The 15,193-nt window shown below is 40.6% G+C and overlaps 1 protein-coding gene across 3 annotated transcripts in view; it reads right to left on the bottom strand.

Moving 5' to 3' along the window:
- The window catches only part of MYO16 (myosin XVI), a 662,110-nt gene that overhangs the window by 186,914 nt on the left and 460,003 nt on the right, over positions 1-15,193 (bottom strand). For all 3 annotated transcript variants that reach the window (XM_059721092.1, XM_059721091.1, XM_059721093.1), the window contains one exon: positions 12,972-13,044. In XM_059721092.1, the coding sequence (XP_059577075.1) occupies positions 12,972-13,044 (73 nt within the window). The remainder of the gene's footprint in view (positions 1-12,971; positions 13,045-15,193) is intronic.

The following is a 15,193-nucleotide window of genomic DNA, read 5'->3' on the forward strand; positions in this document are numbered from 1 at the left end:
AGAATAGGGACATGAGACAACCAAATAAACTTCTGTGTGGCACTACATAAAATTTGATTTTTTTAAGAAGAAAAACAAAACAACAATTTTTTCAGGGAAAAAAAAAAAGATCACTCTGTATAGGTCAATCTGCGCAGAAGTAAATATTTGCTTTGTAGCAGAGTATTCATTGAAATATTTTATTTAAATTTAGTGGGATTTTTAATTGAAAAGTGACATTTCTGTAGGTGTTAAAGAAAACAATATTAAAAAATAGACACAGAAATGGCTAGAGGGTAGGAAGAATTGTTTTATGAAGAAAGAATTTACACTTTCCTTTCAGATTAGACTCCCTTTTTCATTTTGGCCATAAACTATATCTTCCATGAATAAAGATTGGAAAAATAGTTTAATTGGTAATATTACAAAAGAAAAAAAAACAATGAAATATGTAGTTCAAGTAAAGAATATGGCTTAGCATTTACATGAGCAAAAATGCCATGCCCAGACAAGCATGGCTGTGCGATATGTAGCAATGCAGACCTGTCTGTAATGTCACACACCACACATTCAGGCATTTCCTGTATTGCTACCTTGCAGCGCAGGGGGAGACGGGGTTGACCCCAGGAGATCCCAGGGTCAGAAAAGCCTGCCAAAAAAAAAAAAAAAAAAAGCGGGGTGACGCATGTGGAAGCAGCACCCACAGCCCAAAACTGGAGCCTGGTTGACCAGAGCCACACTTCAGTTGCTAGCCAAGCTCCCAGCTGCAGGAGCGACATGATTGCAGCTTCTCTGGCCCCCAGGACCCCAAGTAAGGCTGCTGGGACCAGCACAGTTGCTGGCCCCAGTCTCCCCTACCCCACCCAGGGTAAACTGCCACGCACCAGAGGGCATTTGGCATGGGTGTTCACCGGGGGGCAACTAGCAGTGACACAAAAGGAACCAAATGTCTGTGCTTGTCTGGGTGCAACCAAGGAGTCCAAGTAAAATACAACAGCTGCTCCTAATTTTCCATTAGTACCTCTGATCAATACAACTTCTTTGAAATTGCTTTACAGTAGATAGCTAAGTGTGAATAAAAAAAATAAAAAAAAAATCAAACTAGATCAAAATCAAGCTTATATCCAGCTGAAGTGTTTCTAATTGAGGGGATATTCAAATTAATTATTCTGCAGGCAAAAAAAAATGCCTGAAATACAAAAAAAAAAAAATACAAAAAAGTCTGAAATATTTTTCAAAATGATACTAGTCAAATTTATTCATGTTTACAATATTATATCAATTTTTTACAATTGAAAATAGAAGACTGACTTCTACAAATCATTATTTAAATTAGGAAAATATATATTTTTATAATTGGGTTAGGCAAAATGAAATTCACTTTTCAGTTTCAAAATTCAATTTTTAATTATAGAATCTGCCTCTGGAGTCCATTATTCTAAAAAAAATGCAGCCATAGCAAAAGAAACATTTGGTTTACCAGGGTACCACCAATATACACATTTATGTGCAGATATTCTTTCACAAAGAATCATAAGAACATAAGAATTAACATTTACTGGGTCAGACCATAGGTATCCTGCCCAGTATCCTGTTTCATACAGTGGCAGAGAGTGGATGCTGAAAGGATGAATGAACTAGGTATGACCAGTTAATCTGAAACAAATATCTTTTACCCTCTTACCTCCCCCCCAAAAGAAGGTCAATCTAAAAAAGTTGCCATGAATTGAAATTTACTTTTTCTAATATACAATTCTTTTGATGAACATAAAACAAACTAATACATATAAATAACTGAATATGCAACCAATTATTACATTGTATAATTTGAGCTGGAGGGTGTGGATACCTTACATTTTGAAAAGTTCTGACATACTGTCTTCAAATGACAAAATAAAAATCATAGAAATCATAGAAAATTAGGGTTGGAAGGGACTTCAGGAGGTCATCTAGTCCAATCCCTTACTCAAAATAGAACCACCCCTAACTAGATCATCCCAGCCAAGACTTTGTCTATCTGGGTCTTAAAAATCTCCAAGGATAGAAATTCCACAATCTAGCTGGGGAACCTGTTCCAGTGCTTTATTACCCTCCTCATGAGGAAGTTTCTTTTAGTATCCAGCCTAAACTTCCGCTGCTTGAACTGGACAGCATTTCTTCTTGTTCTGTCACCTGCTAGTACTAAGAACAGTGTTGCTCCATCCTCTTTGGAACCCCACTTTGGGTAGATGAAGGCTGCTATTAAATCCCAGGTCAGTCTTCTCTTCTCTAGACTAAATAAGCCTAGTTCCTTTATCCTCTGCTCACAGTCATATGTCCCAGCCCCTTAAACATTTTTAATTGCCTCCCCCCCACCCCACTGGACTCTCTCCAATTTGTCTACATCCTTCCTGCAGTGGGGGGCCCAAAACTGGACACTGTACTCCAGATGTGGCCTCACCAGTGCCAACAGAGAGGAATAGTCATTTCCTTTCATCTGCTGGCAACATTCATACTAATGCAGCCCAGTATGCTGTTAATCTTCTTCACAACTAGGGCACACTGCTGGCTCATATTTAGATTACTGTCCACTGTAACCCCCAGTCCTTTTCTGTAGAGCAGCTGCTCAGCCAGTCGGTTCCCAGCTTGTACCAATGCATGGTGTTGCTCTGTCCTAAGTGCAGGACTTTTTACGTGGCCTTATTGAACCTCATGAGATTTTTTTTGGTCCAATCCTCTAATATGTCTAGGTCTCTCTGAATCCCAGCTCAACCCTCAAGCATATCTATCAGCCTCCCAAGTTTGTGTCATCTGCAGACTTACTGAGGGTGTCTTGTATTCCATCTTCCAGATCACTGATGAAGATATTGAACAAAACCGGACCTAGAACAGACCTCTGGGGCACTCCACTTGATACCAGCTGCCAACTAGACATTGAGCCATTGATTACTACCAGGGATCCTGGTTCTCTCTGATAACCTTCCCCCACCCCCTGCCCCGCAATTTTCAGATTTAAAAAAGTAACCCCAAATCCACCTTTTTCCGTGATTACAATGAAGCATCACTAATATATATGTCACGGTGCAGGGTCCTGCAAGAGGGCCGTGATCTCCTCAAGGCCCCCTTCCCATGCCAAGTTGGCCCAAGGGCACCCTCAAATTCTCTCCCACCATGTCTTTGGTGTTCCAATATATTAGGGAGGCTGCCTTACATCTTCTTAGACACGGTTTGCTGTAACATCTGACTTCGTGAACTCCCAGACCCCTTGTGGGTCCTGTTCTGCAAATGGGTGCTTCGGGGCACCCTAGCCTTATGGGCTATGCGTGGCTCCAACCACCCCTTTACCATGCCCCAAGCCTCGCAGATGGGATAGACGTTGTTAGGTCTCGGCCTTGCTGTAATCTGGCCCCTTGTCTTCTCTGGGCCTTACCTCTTTCAATCTGCGCCCTCTCCAGTGCTAGAGCCCTCCATGGCCCTGTCTCACTATGCCCCCTTCTCTGGGCCTTCTCCACAACGCTGCCCCCTTCTCTGGGCCTTCTCAACTACCCTCTCTGGGGCTGGGGGTCAGTGCACCATGAATGCTGCAGCCTCGCTGGTGCTGGGATTCCCCACACTGCTGTGGGTCCCCTATGAGGCCTCCTCCAACCCCTAGTAGCCTCACCCAAACCACCCGAGACAAACAGTAACACAACGCAAGCCCCTGGACTATAACATAAATGGAAGCCACAGAGCTATAACCACATTCAAGCCTACCAGGGATACTTCACCCCGCAGCAGTGTCAGATGCTGTTCCTGCCTTCAGGCTTCTCCTCCTTTCCATGAGACAGAGCTCCTTCCTCCTTGGCTGCTGGCAGGGAACTGCCCTTTGGCCTTAGCCCCTAGGGTTTATAAGGGAGCCAGGCCCTGCCCCTTCTGGTCAGCTGACCTCCTCTGGTTGCCCTGGCAACCCACAGCTGGGCTGATCACTAACTGCTAGTGCTCCTTCCCTAGCAGTTTTCCCTCTTTAGGAGCAGGGTACCCAGGTACTCTGCAACAATATATATCTATATATAGATATTTATCTTTCTCTCTCTATATATATCTATATGAGAGATATGTATATATCTTTATAACTATCTATATATATCTATATATAGAGACAGATATATATAGATATATCTATATATATACAAATCTCTCATATAGATAGAGAGAGAGAGAGAGAGACAGAGAGAGGGAGAGAGAGAGAGAGAGAGAAAGAGATAAATATCTATATATAGATATATATATATTAGTGATGTTTCATTGTAATAATGGAAAAAGGTGGATTTGGGGTTACTTTTTTAAATCCAAAAATTGTGGTGGGGATGGGGGGGAGGTTATCAGAGAACACCAGGATCCCTGATTACTACCCTTTGAGCCTGACAGTCCTACCCTTTGAGCCTGATAGTCCAGCCAATTTTCTACCCACCTTACAGTTCATTAATCCAACCTGAACTTCCTTAGCTTGGTTACAAGAATGTTGTTGGAGACTATATCAAAAGCCTTGCTAAAGTCAAGGTATATCACACCCACTATTCCCTCTGCATCCACAGAGCCAGTCGTCTGATTACAGAAGGCAACCAGGTTGGTCAGACATGACTTGCTCTTGGAGAATCTATGCTGACTCTTCCTAATCACCTTATTCTCTCCCAAGTGCTTAGAAATTGATTCCTTGAGGATCTTCTCCTTGATTTTTCTAAGGGCATGCAATGCTATACAGATACTTAGACTTTCTACATTTCCATACACAATATCAGGCTATTCTTTAATAGAACAATAACAGGATTTGTGCAGTCACACATTACTGCTTCCTCTGACCTCCACATCTGTGACTTGCCACTAAGACACCTGCTTTAGGTGGGGGTGGAGTGGAAGAGCTAGGTTGAGGAGGCAGGAACATGCAGCTGGGAGGCATGGAAGGATGGGGCTTGTGGTGAAATGAAGGAAGTCAGCCACTGAAGAGAAATTGAAAGAAACACAATCTCAAAGGATAAAATGAAAGAAATAAAAAAGACTAATACAATACAATGAAAATAAGAAACGTATCGTATGTTAATTAATTAGGATGGGGTGGGTGGGTAAGTGCGGGGGGGGGTTAGGGAACTGATTGGCAGAGGTTGTACTCTCCTGGGATTGGGGGGAGGGGAAGAGGGGGCTGGCAGTGATGTGGAAAGGGATTTTTCTTCAGTTCATTCTCTGCTTCTGGTTCCTTGTGGTTGATGAAGGTAGGTAGGTAGGTAATAACTGGCTGCTTCCACTGTTTGCACAGGATTACACCACCTGTGGGTGGGTGGGAGGGAGAGTTGGCTTGGTGTCAGTCAGCACTACCCCCTGGGTAGTAGAGCTTAGCGGGTGGAAAATTTGCCCACCAGAGCAGGTGAGGGTGGGAAGAAGATGCATCCTGGGATGCTAGAAGACTGAAAATTTGTTGTTTTATACCCACAGAACAGTCACACATTACTGGAACACAGGCTAGGTAACACCGCTCAAACATAAACCTCACCCAAAGTGGGCATAACTTTAAGAGGCCTAGAAAGCATTTAGCATTATTTTTCACAAACTGACATGTGGACACTTCCATATTAAGAGTTCTTAATATAGTAATGTACTAAGGGTAATGCACAACAATACCCTAAGATGACACCCTCCCCTGCTTTCTGCCTGACTTCAGTCTAACATGGCTAACTAACTCTCTCTATTTGTGAATTTTACTGATCAACGAAGCATTCCATAGCAACAGGTCTCTTTCAAGTGATAAATATTGAAAGTAAACATGTGCCATTCAGCTCTTTAGACCTGACTAGAATCAACAAGTTCTGCTTTAAAAATCAAAAAAGGAAACAAGTTAAATTGGGTACATATCAAAAAGCAAATGTAAATGACTAGAGATGCATTCAAGTGATAAAGATCAGAAGAGCAGAGAAAGAGTAAATATTGAATTTTTAGCTGATTCTGCCCAGAGGCTGCTTTAAACAAAACTGGCTTCTGATATCTCCTTTGGGGCCATGAGACTGTGACCTGTCCCATCCTAATATGTCAGTTAAAAAGGGGACAGGAAAGAAGATAATCTACAAGTTTAAAAATAAAAACTCATGATAAAATTCAATTATACTAAACAAATTCTGCTAACCCAATCTTTTTAAATGTATTACATCAATACAGAATAAAACAATATATTTTTACAAGCATATCTAACTAAACAGTACCACTCTATAAGTGCCACCCATATCCAGACTAATGTAGTAAGTAGAAAATGGATACACAGACCTCCAATGACAATTAAGCAAGTATTAGTAATTATAGCTTCCCAAATTCTTGTTTTTCACATTGTACAGAACAACACAGTGCCAGAAATCTGGGAAAATGCAAGAAGAAAACTTAATGACTGTCAATTAACCTTGGTAATACAGATGTAACACCCCCTGACGATCTCTTTCACATGTTTGGACATGCAATGAGATCAGTCTTCTCTGCAAATGTAAGCACAGCAGGCTGAATACATTTTATGGCTGTCATATCACCCCATCTATCAAGCTGTGTGCTACAGGCCTAAATGATGAAGCTCTGCTGCCAAGTCTGATTTGGAAAGAAGTGGTTAAGTAATCCTGAGATTGTGGAAGAGATGATCATCTTCTACTTATTCCAAAGGGATTAAGAAGTTATTTCCAACTATGAACCAGATAATCATTCTTTCCACTGAAATATCTTGGCTTCTTCCCCTCTTGTCCTGGTCACCCTCTTTCCTACATCACATTGTGCTTACTAGTTGCTATGGGGTAACTCATATTTTAAGTTATGTGGCTAAGAGGCATGCACACAACTCCATTTTGGGCATGTTGAGTATGTGCTGGCTGGACAGCTATGGTGAAACAGAATTGCTTAAGTATTCACATAAACCTGGATAAGTCCATAAATTTTATTTGCCAAAAAACCATAACCCATAGGTCTTGAACACTGGAGGAAGACGCAGACGCTCCCACCTTGTAGCCCAATAGTAATGGCACTTGCTTAAGGAGCGAGAGACCCAAGTTAAGGTCCCTCCATTCACCCAGAGGGGATTTCAACCTGCAACTCCCACTTACCACTCCTTTGCACCCTGAGGCTTACAAGTATGGTCCAAGAGCAACCATGCATTATTGTTATTCTAATCTACTGCTTGGATTCATATCTTCCAGAGAAAGACTGCACTGTAGTCCATTTCTCTTAATCCCGTATTATACATTAGCATCTCACCCTCCCCAACCTCTGCATAAATCCTATTTATCTGCTTTCATGCAGGTGACATTTTGGAGCATACCACCTGATCCTCCTGATACTCTTTAGACTTTTGAGGAACATTGTAAAAAGCAAAAACTGGGAAAAATCTTTAGAACAAGCGAATGAGTAAACCTTGTTGACTACCCGTCTATTGTTTGTAACATTCATTTTCTGTGCCTTCTCTTCAATTATATCATGTGGTCTTCTGCTCAAGGAGTCTGTCTGCGTAAGTATTTATGAAGCTCCTAACACAAAGAAGCCTTGACCTTGACTGGAACATTTGGTGTTGCATAATAAAAAGCCACACTTCACAAATTCACTAATATTAAACACTGCTAAAGCCAAAGTGAATTCCACAAATATTTAAAGGAGGACAAATGAAAATGTAATGGAACTTAAGAGGACAGAAGCTATAAAAACTGAAAGAAAAATTCATTTATCTTTAACTCCAAATCCAAGATTACTATTGCCAGATCACCACTACAGGCAAAGAGGCTCACATAACCATAAGGTGAAAGAGCATTAACACATTTTTATAGGGGAAACTACTCCATGATTTTATTAGTTTTGAATTGGAAATGTAATCTTTATTCGGTGCGTCAACATGAGATGCTTTACTGTGCAGTTGATTAATTGACTGGTCAGTAAAGCATCACCATCTAAACATGCAGATACTTCCCGCACAGTCAATTAGTCAACTGTGAGGTTAATTTGCTAGGTAGTGACTGCACAGTAGCCCATGTGTAGATGGCTGGCTGGAAGCAAATTTGCTTCCGGTCAGCCCAGGCAGCAGGGGGCGGGAGAACAATCCCCTCCCCTGGGAGCTGCCTGCTGCTGGGGCGGGATCTGAGCATGGAGCCCAGGCTGGGACAACATTCCCCTGCCCTGGCAGCAGGCAGCTCCCAACCCCAGGTCCATGATCTTTGCTAGGGTTAGAAGCTGCCTGCTGCCAGGGCAGGAGGACATTGTCCCAGCCGGGCTCCAAGCTCAAAGAGTGCGCTAGCAGCTCCCAGGGGGAGGAAGCAATATCTCCCAGCCCCCCATACCAGTTGCAGAGCTGGGGTCAAGAGCACCCTGCTCAAGAAGAATTCCCCAAGGCTGGCTGGGAACTGCCCCAGAAGAGGAGAGGTCGCAGCCAGCCCTGGGCTTCATGGGGAACCCCAATGGGCACAGGGCTTGTACCCATGTGCACAGGGTGGGAGAGCTCTGCAGCAGCAGCTCTCTCACCCCATGCACTTCAAGACACATCCCAACGTGTAGAGGGCCAGCCCAGGAGACAGCTGTCTCCTGGCCTCCTGCTCCCTTCCAGTCCTTGGGCTGTACCTAGGGGGAGACCGGCTGGGGGGGCAGAGCAGAGTGGGAGCAGCCCTCTCCAGGATGTACCCACTGGGAGCAAATCTGCTCTCCCTGTAGACTTACTGCACAATATTTTTACTGTGCAGTAAGCTTACTTTGAATTAATAGCATACGTAGATGCACCCACTGCTGTTAAGCCTGTGTCTTTTGGCAGTATTATATCACATGACATCAGATCTTGAAACTACAGTGCATTAGTTTTCTACTAGGAACTCTGGACATTATTATTCAAGTTTATAAACTTTTGGGCTAATTTCACTCCAGAAAAAAAAAAGAAAAAAGACGTGACTTGTTATTAAAAGATACTTAATTAAATTTTACATAGTGAAAAATCAGGGCCCATTGATGCTAAATAAGTAATGCAGCATACCCAACCCTGATCTTAACTCTGATACCTTGTGCTTTAATTGTAAACCTCATCTCCTAGTAAGTAGCAGTCACAATGATCCTGCTCTCAGAAGTTATCAGGCTTTTGGTGTGAAGATAATTAACTCCAGCTTCCTGGCATCCATTATTCTGTTCACTGTTCATTAACTATCACTAGACTAATTCATTGGTTAGCTTTGGCATTTCAGCACTCTGAAGCCTTATCACTCTCATGCACTCTGTGGAGTGAACATGTTATGTGACCAAAATTGTCAGGCACCCTTTCCCAGGGACATACAATGCTTCTTCAAAGAGAATCCCTCTTTTAAATAATTGCATACATTTTGTATACTTCTCGTAGTAATATGTTGTTGCTTTCAGCTATTATATTTTCCAAACTATATTTTGTACTGTTTTCAACTTAATGAAAATATAAATTAAAGAGTGCTTATTTTTTATGACTGCTCAATGGTTTGGCTGTAAGACCCATTTTGCCTCAACAGTTTACAATCATAAGTCTGATGACCAGGAATCCTGGTTTTCTCTGATAAAAAAAAATCCCCAATTTTTGGATTAAAAAAAGGAGCCAAAATCCACATTTTTCCATGATTAAAATGAAACACCACTATTAGGCCTGTGCAAAGCAGCTAGTATTTATTTTGGATTCGGCTGATTTGAGGTACAGTGATTTGATTCAGTGATTTGCATCACCATCCCAAATCAATTGGGCAGAATCTGATTCGGAGATTCGGCCACTGCCAAATTGGCTGAATCTCCAATTCAAATAGGTCTCATCCCCTACTCAGTCTCCCAGCCCCGTCAATGGCAGCCCTGCCTGGCCCCAGTCCTGGCTCTTAAAAAAAAAAAAAAGAAAGAAACGAAAAGCCCTGCACTCACTGGTTCCTGCCAGGTGGTGGGGGCAATCCCCGCTGCCCCCCACTGCCCTGAGCTGTGTAGGGAGGCTCCTCCACAAGCCCTCAGAAGTCCCAATGGCTGCTGCAGCAGCTGGTGAGTGCAGGGCATTTTTTTTTTTTAATAAAGAACAGGGAGCTGGGGCTGGGCAGGGAAGCCATTGGCAGGGCTGGGAGAGTAGGCAGGGGATGGGGGCTCGTGGCAGAGCCCTCCACACAGTGCAGGGCAGTGGGGGGAGAGGGGATCACTGCCTTCCACCCCCCACCTGGCAGGAGCCGGTGAGCGCGGCACTTTTCTTTCTCTTTTTTAAGACTGAATCATTAATCACAGAAAAATGTGGATTTTGTGGCATTTCATTTTAATCATGGGAAAATGTGGATTTTGGGTTCTTTTTTTAATCTGAAAATTAGGGATTTTTTTTATCGGAGAAAATCAGGATCCCTGCTGATGACAGTGAAGGAGTGAGATGACATTGTCTTTTGGGGGTCAAATCAAAACACATTTTTGGAATGAGATCAAAATTTACTAAGCATGAGCATCCCACTCAGTCATTCAAGTCTTTTATAATTCTACTGCAATACCTTGAACAAAGATAACCTGTGTAATTCCACATATTCATCACTGTAACTCTCCTACTCTCTTTTTTAGGTATTCCTAGTAGTTATTAACCCAAGACTAATTGTAGTAATTGTAGTAAACTATTCTCCTAACTTGTATGAGGTCAGTTACTGAAACTGATTTTGAATAATGGCAAAACAAAATGATGGTTAGAACCCTGCCCTCACAGACCCTGCTACTAGGATATATATAAAGTTTAAACTCAGAACTGCACTTAAATAATTAAAACTACCTTGCCCTTATTAATTGGTAGATGGTTTTCTTTTTAAGTGTTTTAAGCCTGCAAGAAGTATTTTATTTTTTAACATTGTTTTGATTCCAATATAAGCACTAGCTTATGTTCTTCTGTGTGGGTGTGTCTACACAAGGTACATTACCGTGGAGCTGACTAATTAGCTTTGCAGTAAAAGGTCACTGTCAACACAAGTGGTGCTATTAGGTCAGAGTAAACTAATTAGTTCCACTGTAGGACAGTATTGCCCAACATAAGTACTATCCTACACTGGTGTTATGTGTAGATGGTGATGGGGCTGGAAGGACATGAGGGTGCTACAGTGAGGAAGCTGCCTGCTGGCCAGCTTTGCACTGTAGCAACCTTATGCCTCAACCATCCCTTCCACAGTACACTGAGCCAGGGCAGAGCAGCTCTGTACTGGCAAGCTGACCCCCTGGGCTCCCTGCTAACCAGGGCGATGCCGCCCCAGCTTAATGTGCTGTGGTCTCAGGTGCACATGTAAACACTGCACCTGGGAGTAATAGACTCCTGTGTGAACTACACCAGAGTTTATTATGTTGCATTAATTTCATGTGTAGACATGCCCTGTAGGTCTCAATTCAGCAAAATGCTTGTTTGTAATGCTAACAAGTTGGGCAATTCTGTGGCACTCAGTGGGTGGGATGCTGTGTTTCTTAGATATGCGGCATGGAGTTTGCAGCTCAGCAAATAGAAGGGTGAAACTTTGAGACACTTCCTCATTCTGAGCTTCACAGCAAGGGCCTGTTTTACATTTCAGCAGTCCTCTCTCACTGCCACTGGGCTGCAGCACTGTATGTAATCTTCGTGTTACAGGATGTGGCCCTCTCCATATATCAGGGTCTAGAAGCTAGTCCTCAAAAGGCAAATCTCCTATTTTCCTTTGTTGCCTGCATCAGCAGAATTAATCACCAGCCTGGCCTGAGAGCATTTTGGAGCTTCTTTATGCTGCTTCAGCCCTTAGGGCTGTGTTAAGGGGCTGTTGTTCAGGTGAGCATTTAACCTACTGTGACTACCCACATGCAAAGTTGGCAGCATACATAAAGTGTTTTGTTGGATAGAATTAGATTTTATGAAGGATTGAAACGGGAGTAAGAGTATGAGGGAGGTAGAGAGAAGGGAGTAAATAGGCCTCTTCTCCTGCTCACCGTATGGTACACCAAGAATCATTGGGTATTGGAGTCTGAACTGAGGAATAATCAGGAACTGCTCTTAAATAGCTCCTCAGAGCAGATAAAGGCTCAAAGATATAGGAGGGAGAGATGGGAAGAGAACTGGACCTCCCCATTCTAATCAGCAGAAAATGCTAGCCTTGTAGGGAGAAGAGCATAAGCTGCCTAGAAATCAGAATGAAAGAAATCAAAGACACAGATGGGAAAAGGAAGCTGAGCCATCCATAAATTAAATAATTTACTAAGGAAAAGGAGCAACTTCTACCTCTTCCATCATTTCCAGCCATAACACATCCTCAAGCTCTTGTTGCTACTAATGTCATTTCCCTTTCTCCCACTGTTTTAATATTCCATCTGTGCTGCATTACACAATGAACAATTGGACAAGAGCGTACACATTCTCTTTGACCTCTGTGGGCAGAGTCCCTCCTGCTTTGTAAAGCACTCTGTTTTGAAGATCTTTGTATTCCAAGATGATACAAAAAGGAGTGGGGAAAAGTTTGATTTTTAAATGGACTTTTAAGTATTCAGTGTGCTAAAGGTTAATTTATTTTTCTATGGTTGCAATTCAGCTTTTTTTAAAGTTACGTGTTGTAATGTCATAGAGGTGAATCTGCCAATAATAGCACTTAGCATAATGTAGTATTTTCATCCTATTCTTTATCCAAGGCATCTTAAGACCTTTTGATCTTATTTCTAATCCAGTTTATTGTCTTCCCACTCACTGACCTAGATGAAGTATCCCTTCCATAAGCATGAAGCCAGAAAACATTAAGCACATTTCTCAGAATATCGTTCAAAGTGGATACTATTGTTCTCTCAAGTGATTATGTTAGATGTTTACTAGATTCCTTTAAAATGATGAATAACTCTACAAAGCCTGGATTTTAATTCAGAGCTATGCTGGCAGAATGTGAGGAATTTATTTTAAGAGTAACATTTCTCCCTTACGTGTGAATTTGTTTTCATGAGGGTTAGATGCCTGCTTTGGCTCAGAAAAATAAAAGCTTTAAAGAACATTTATACTGTAGTCAATCCAGCAAAATAAAGCAACCTACCTCTTCAAAAGTATTCTTTTGAAATTCCTCAAATCCAAAAATGTCCAATATTCCAATTTCAAGGACTTGATCACTGAAACAATAAGATATTGAAGTTAAAGATATTCATGCAGGTTAATAATTTATCTGCTGTCTTTGTCAATATTTTTTCTGTTCTAAGATGAAAGCAGTCAGAATGCCCCAAAGTACAGTATGAAATACACAAGCGTGCAACATACACAATATAGCTGGGTGATTAAACTGAAGACATATGTGACAAACTGCTCTGACCTTGACTGGCTTACCCTCACCCTGCCTACTAATTTATTCTCTCCAGAGCCTACTAATGCTCAGGAATTCTAAGCTATTTAAGGAGCCACCACTTAACATTTTAAGTAAAAAAAACAACTAATAAAAATGCTCAGTTTCCTTCAGGTAGGATCAATTATCCAAAGTTCAGGTATTCATCTAGTAATTCAGATGAGAGCTGGGTACGCTGAAAAATGGGGAGTGTCAAAATATGTGTCACATCCACATGGATAGCATCTTTTTTTTCAGAGGGATTTTCTATGACATTCATAATATTTTATAAGTGCTCAGAGCCAAGAGAAAACACAAAATACATATCAACACTCATAGCTCTTATGGCGTTTGCATAAAGTACGAACTGAGTGGCACATTGCCAGGTAGAAAGGTAGCAAAAGTAGGAACATGGGTGCATACAACCATCAACATTTAGACTACTGTGGGACAACTCTTCTGCCTGCATATTCTTATATAAAGCTAGTTATCAGCAGTGCACATCTTCACTTTTCAATAGACGTATTTATCAGGTGATGGCCAAAAAATAAGGAATGAAGGGGTAATCTCTCAGTTGATTTTGTATTATTCCTTGGAAGTCAATGTAGTTTCATCAATTTACAACAAGTAAATTTGGAAACATCACAACCAAAACAAAAATGTAATCCCTTAAATTCAATTAAAAGAAGAAGAAGAAAACAACAACAGCAACAACATCTTGTTGACATTTGGATGCTTTTGAACTTTAAGACAATCAAAAGTACTTCCTCAAATAATCTGTTGTTCTTTTCTGAAGTGCAGAAGTCCAGCATAAATGTTATGAGTGCTAAACCTAATCACTGCAAGACTGCATACATATTCAAAGCACAGGGGCAGGAAGATACATAATAAATCTAGATCCAATTCTAATCTAAATCTATCATATTAGAACTGGAAGCAGTGATGCATCTCTATGCTTCTTGGTGAAGAAATTCTCTTAACATGTTAATAAATCCTCTCTAGATCAACAAAGTTCTAGAGAAGATTTATTAACCTGTTAAGAGAATTTATTCACCAAAAAGCAAAGAGAAGCAGCACTGCTTCAAGTTCTAACAATATATCACATTTTAAATATAATAAAATATTTATATTATAATATAATTATAAAAATATAAATTTCAGACTCTCAAAATGCTGATTAGAACTCACTGGTAACCTTTCCTGATAATATTTTTTTAATGAAAATAATGTTGCCATCAACACTGAAATATTTTGAAAATAAAGCCATTTCAACAAAAAAATTAAAATTAAAATTTATTTTGAAAAATTTCATTTTGAAATGCTTTGGAATTTTGTTTTGTAATGTGGAGATTTATTTTAAGACAGAAGCTTTCATCATTTTTATATTTTTATAACATGTCTATTATGCACTATTATATAATGTGACACAATGATTATTATTTTTAAATTTACTAAATACTCGATCTGGAAAAGAAAAAAATGCCCCCATTAGTTATGAAATACTATGAATTTAGTATGAATAGTATGAACTTTTTGCTTCATTGTAAACTGAATAATATAGCCCAAGGCCTCTAGCATATTAGTAAAGTTTCTAGTTCCCTTTTAATGAGAGAAAAATGTATGTTGTATTATATGTGATGATGCACCACATCATCTCCACCCATCTTTTCAAAATCCTAGTTTCACCCATTACTCTGTGCTACTATAAAGGATCATGAATTCTGTCACCACCCTGTTGAATCCATATAACAGTTTATAAATTCAGTGATTTCTTACATTAACCTTTTGCCCAAATTTTGGCAAGCTTAATTCTGATAGACAATAGAATTCCCAAATAACACATTAATTTGGCTACAAAATAACTGTAGTCATGCTTAAGTCTCCATAGCCATTTCAACGTAGACACTCTCCTACAAAGCTGATGCATATCTTTTATGCCCTGC

This window comes from Alligator mississippiensis, chromosome 1 (genome assembly GCF_030867095.1).
Source record: "Alligator mississippiensis isolate rAllMis1 chromosome 1, rAllMis1, whole genome shotgun sequence".
Classification (NCBI taxonomy): Eukaryota; Metazoa; Chordata; order Crocodylia; family Alligatoridae; genus Alligator; species Alligator mississippiensis.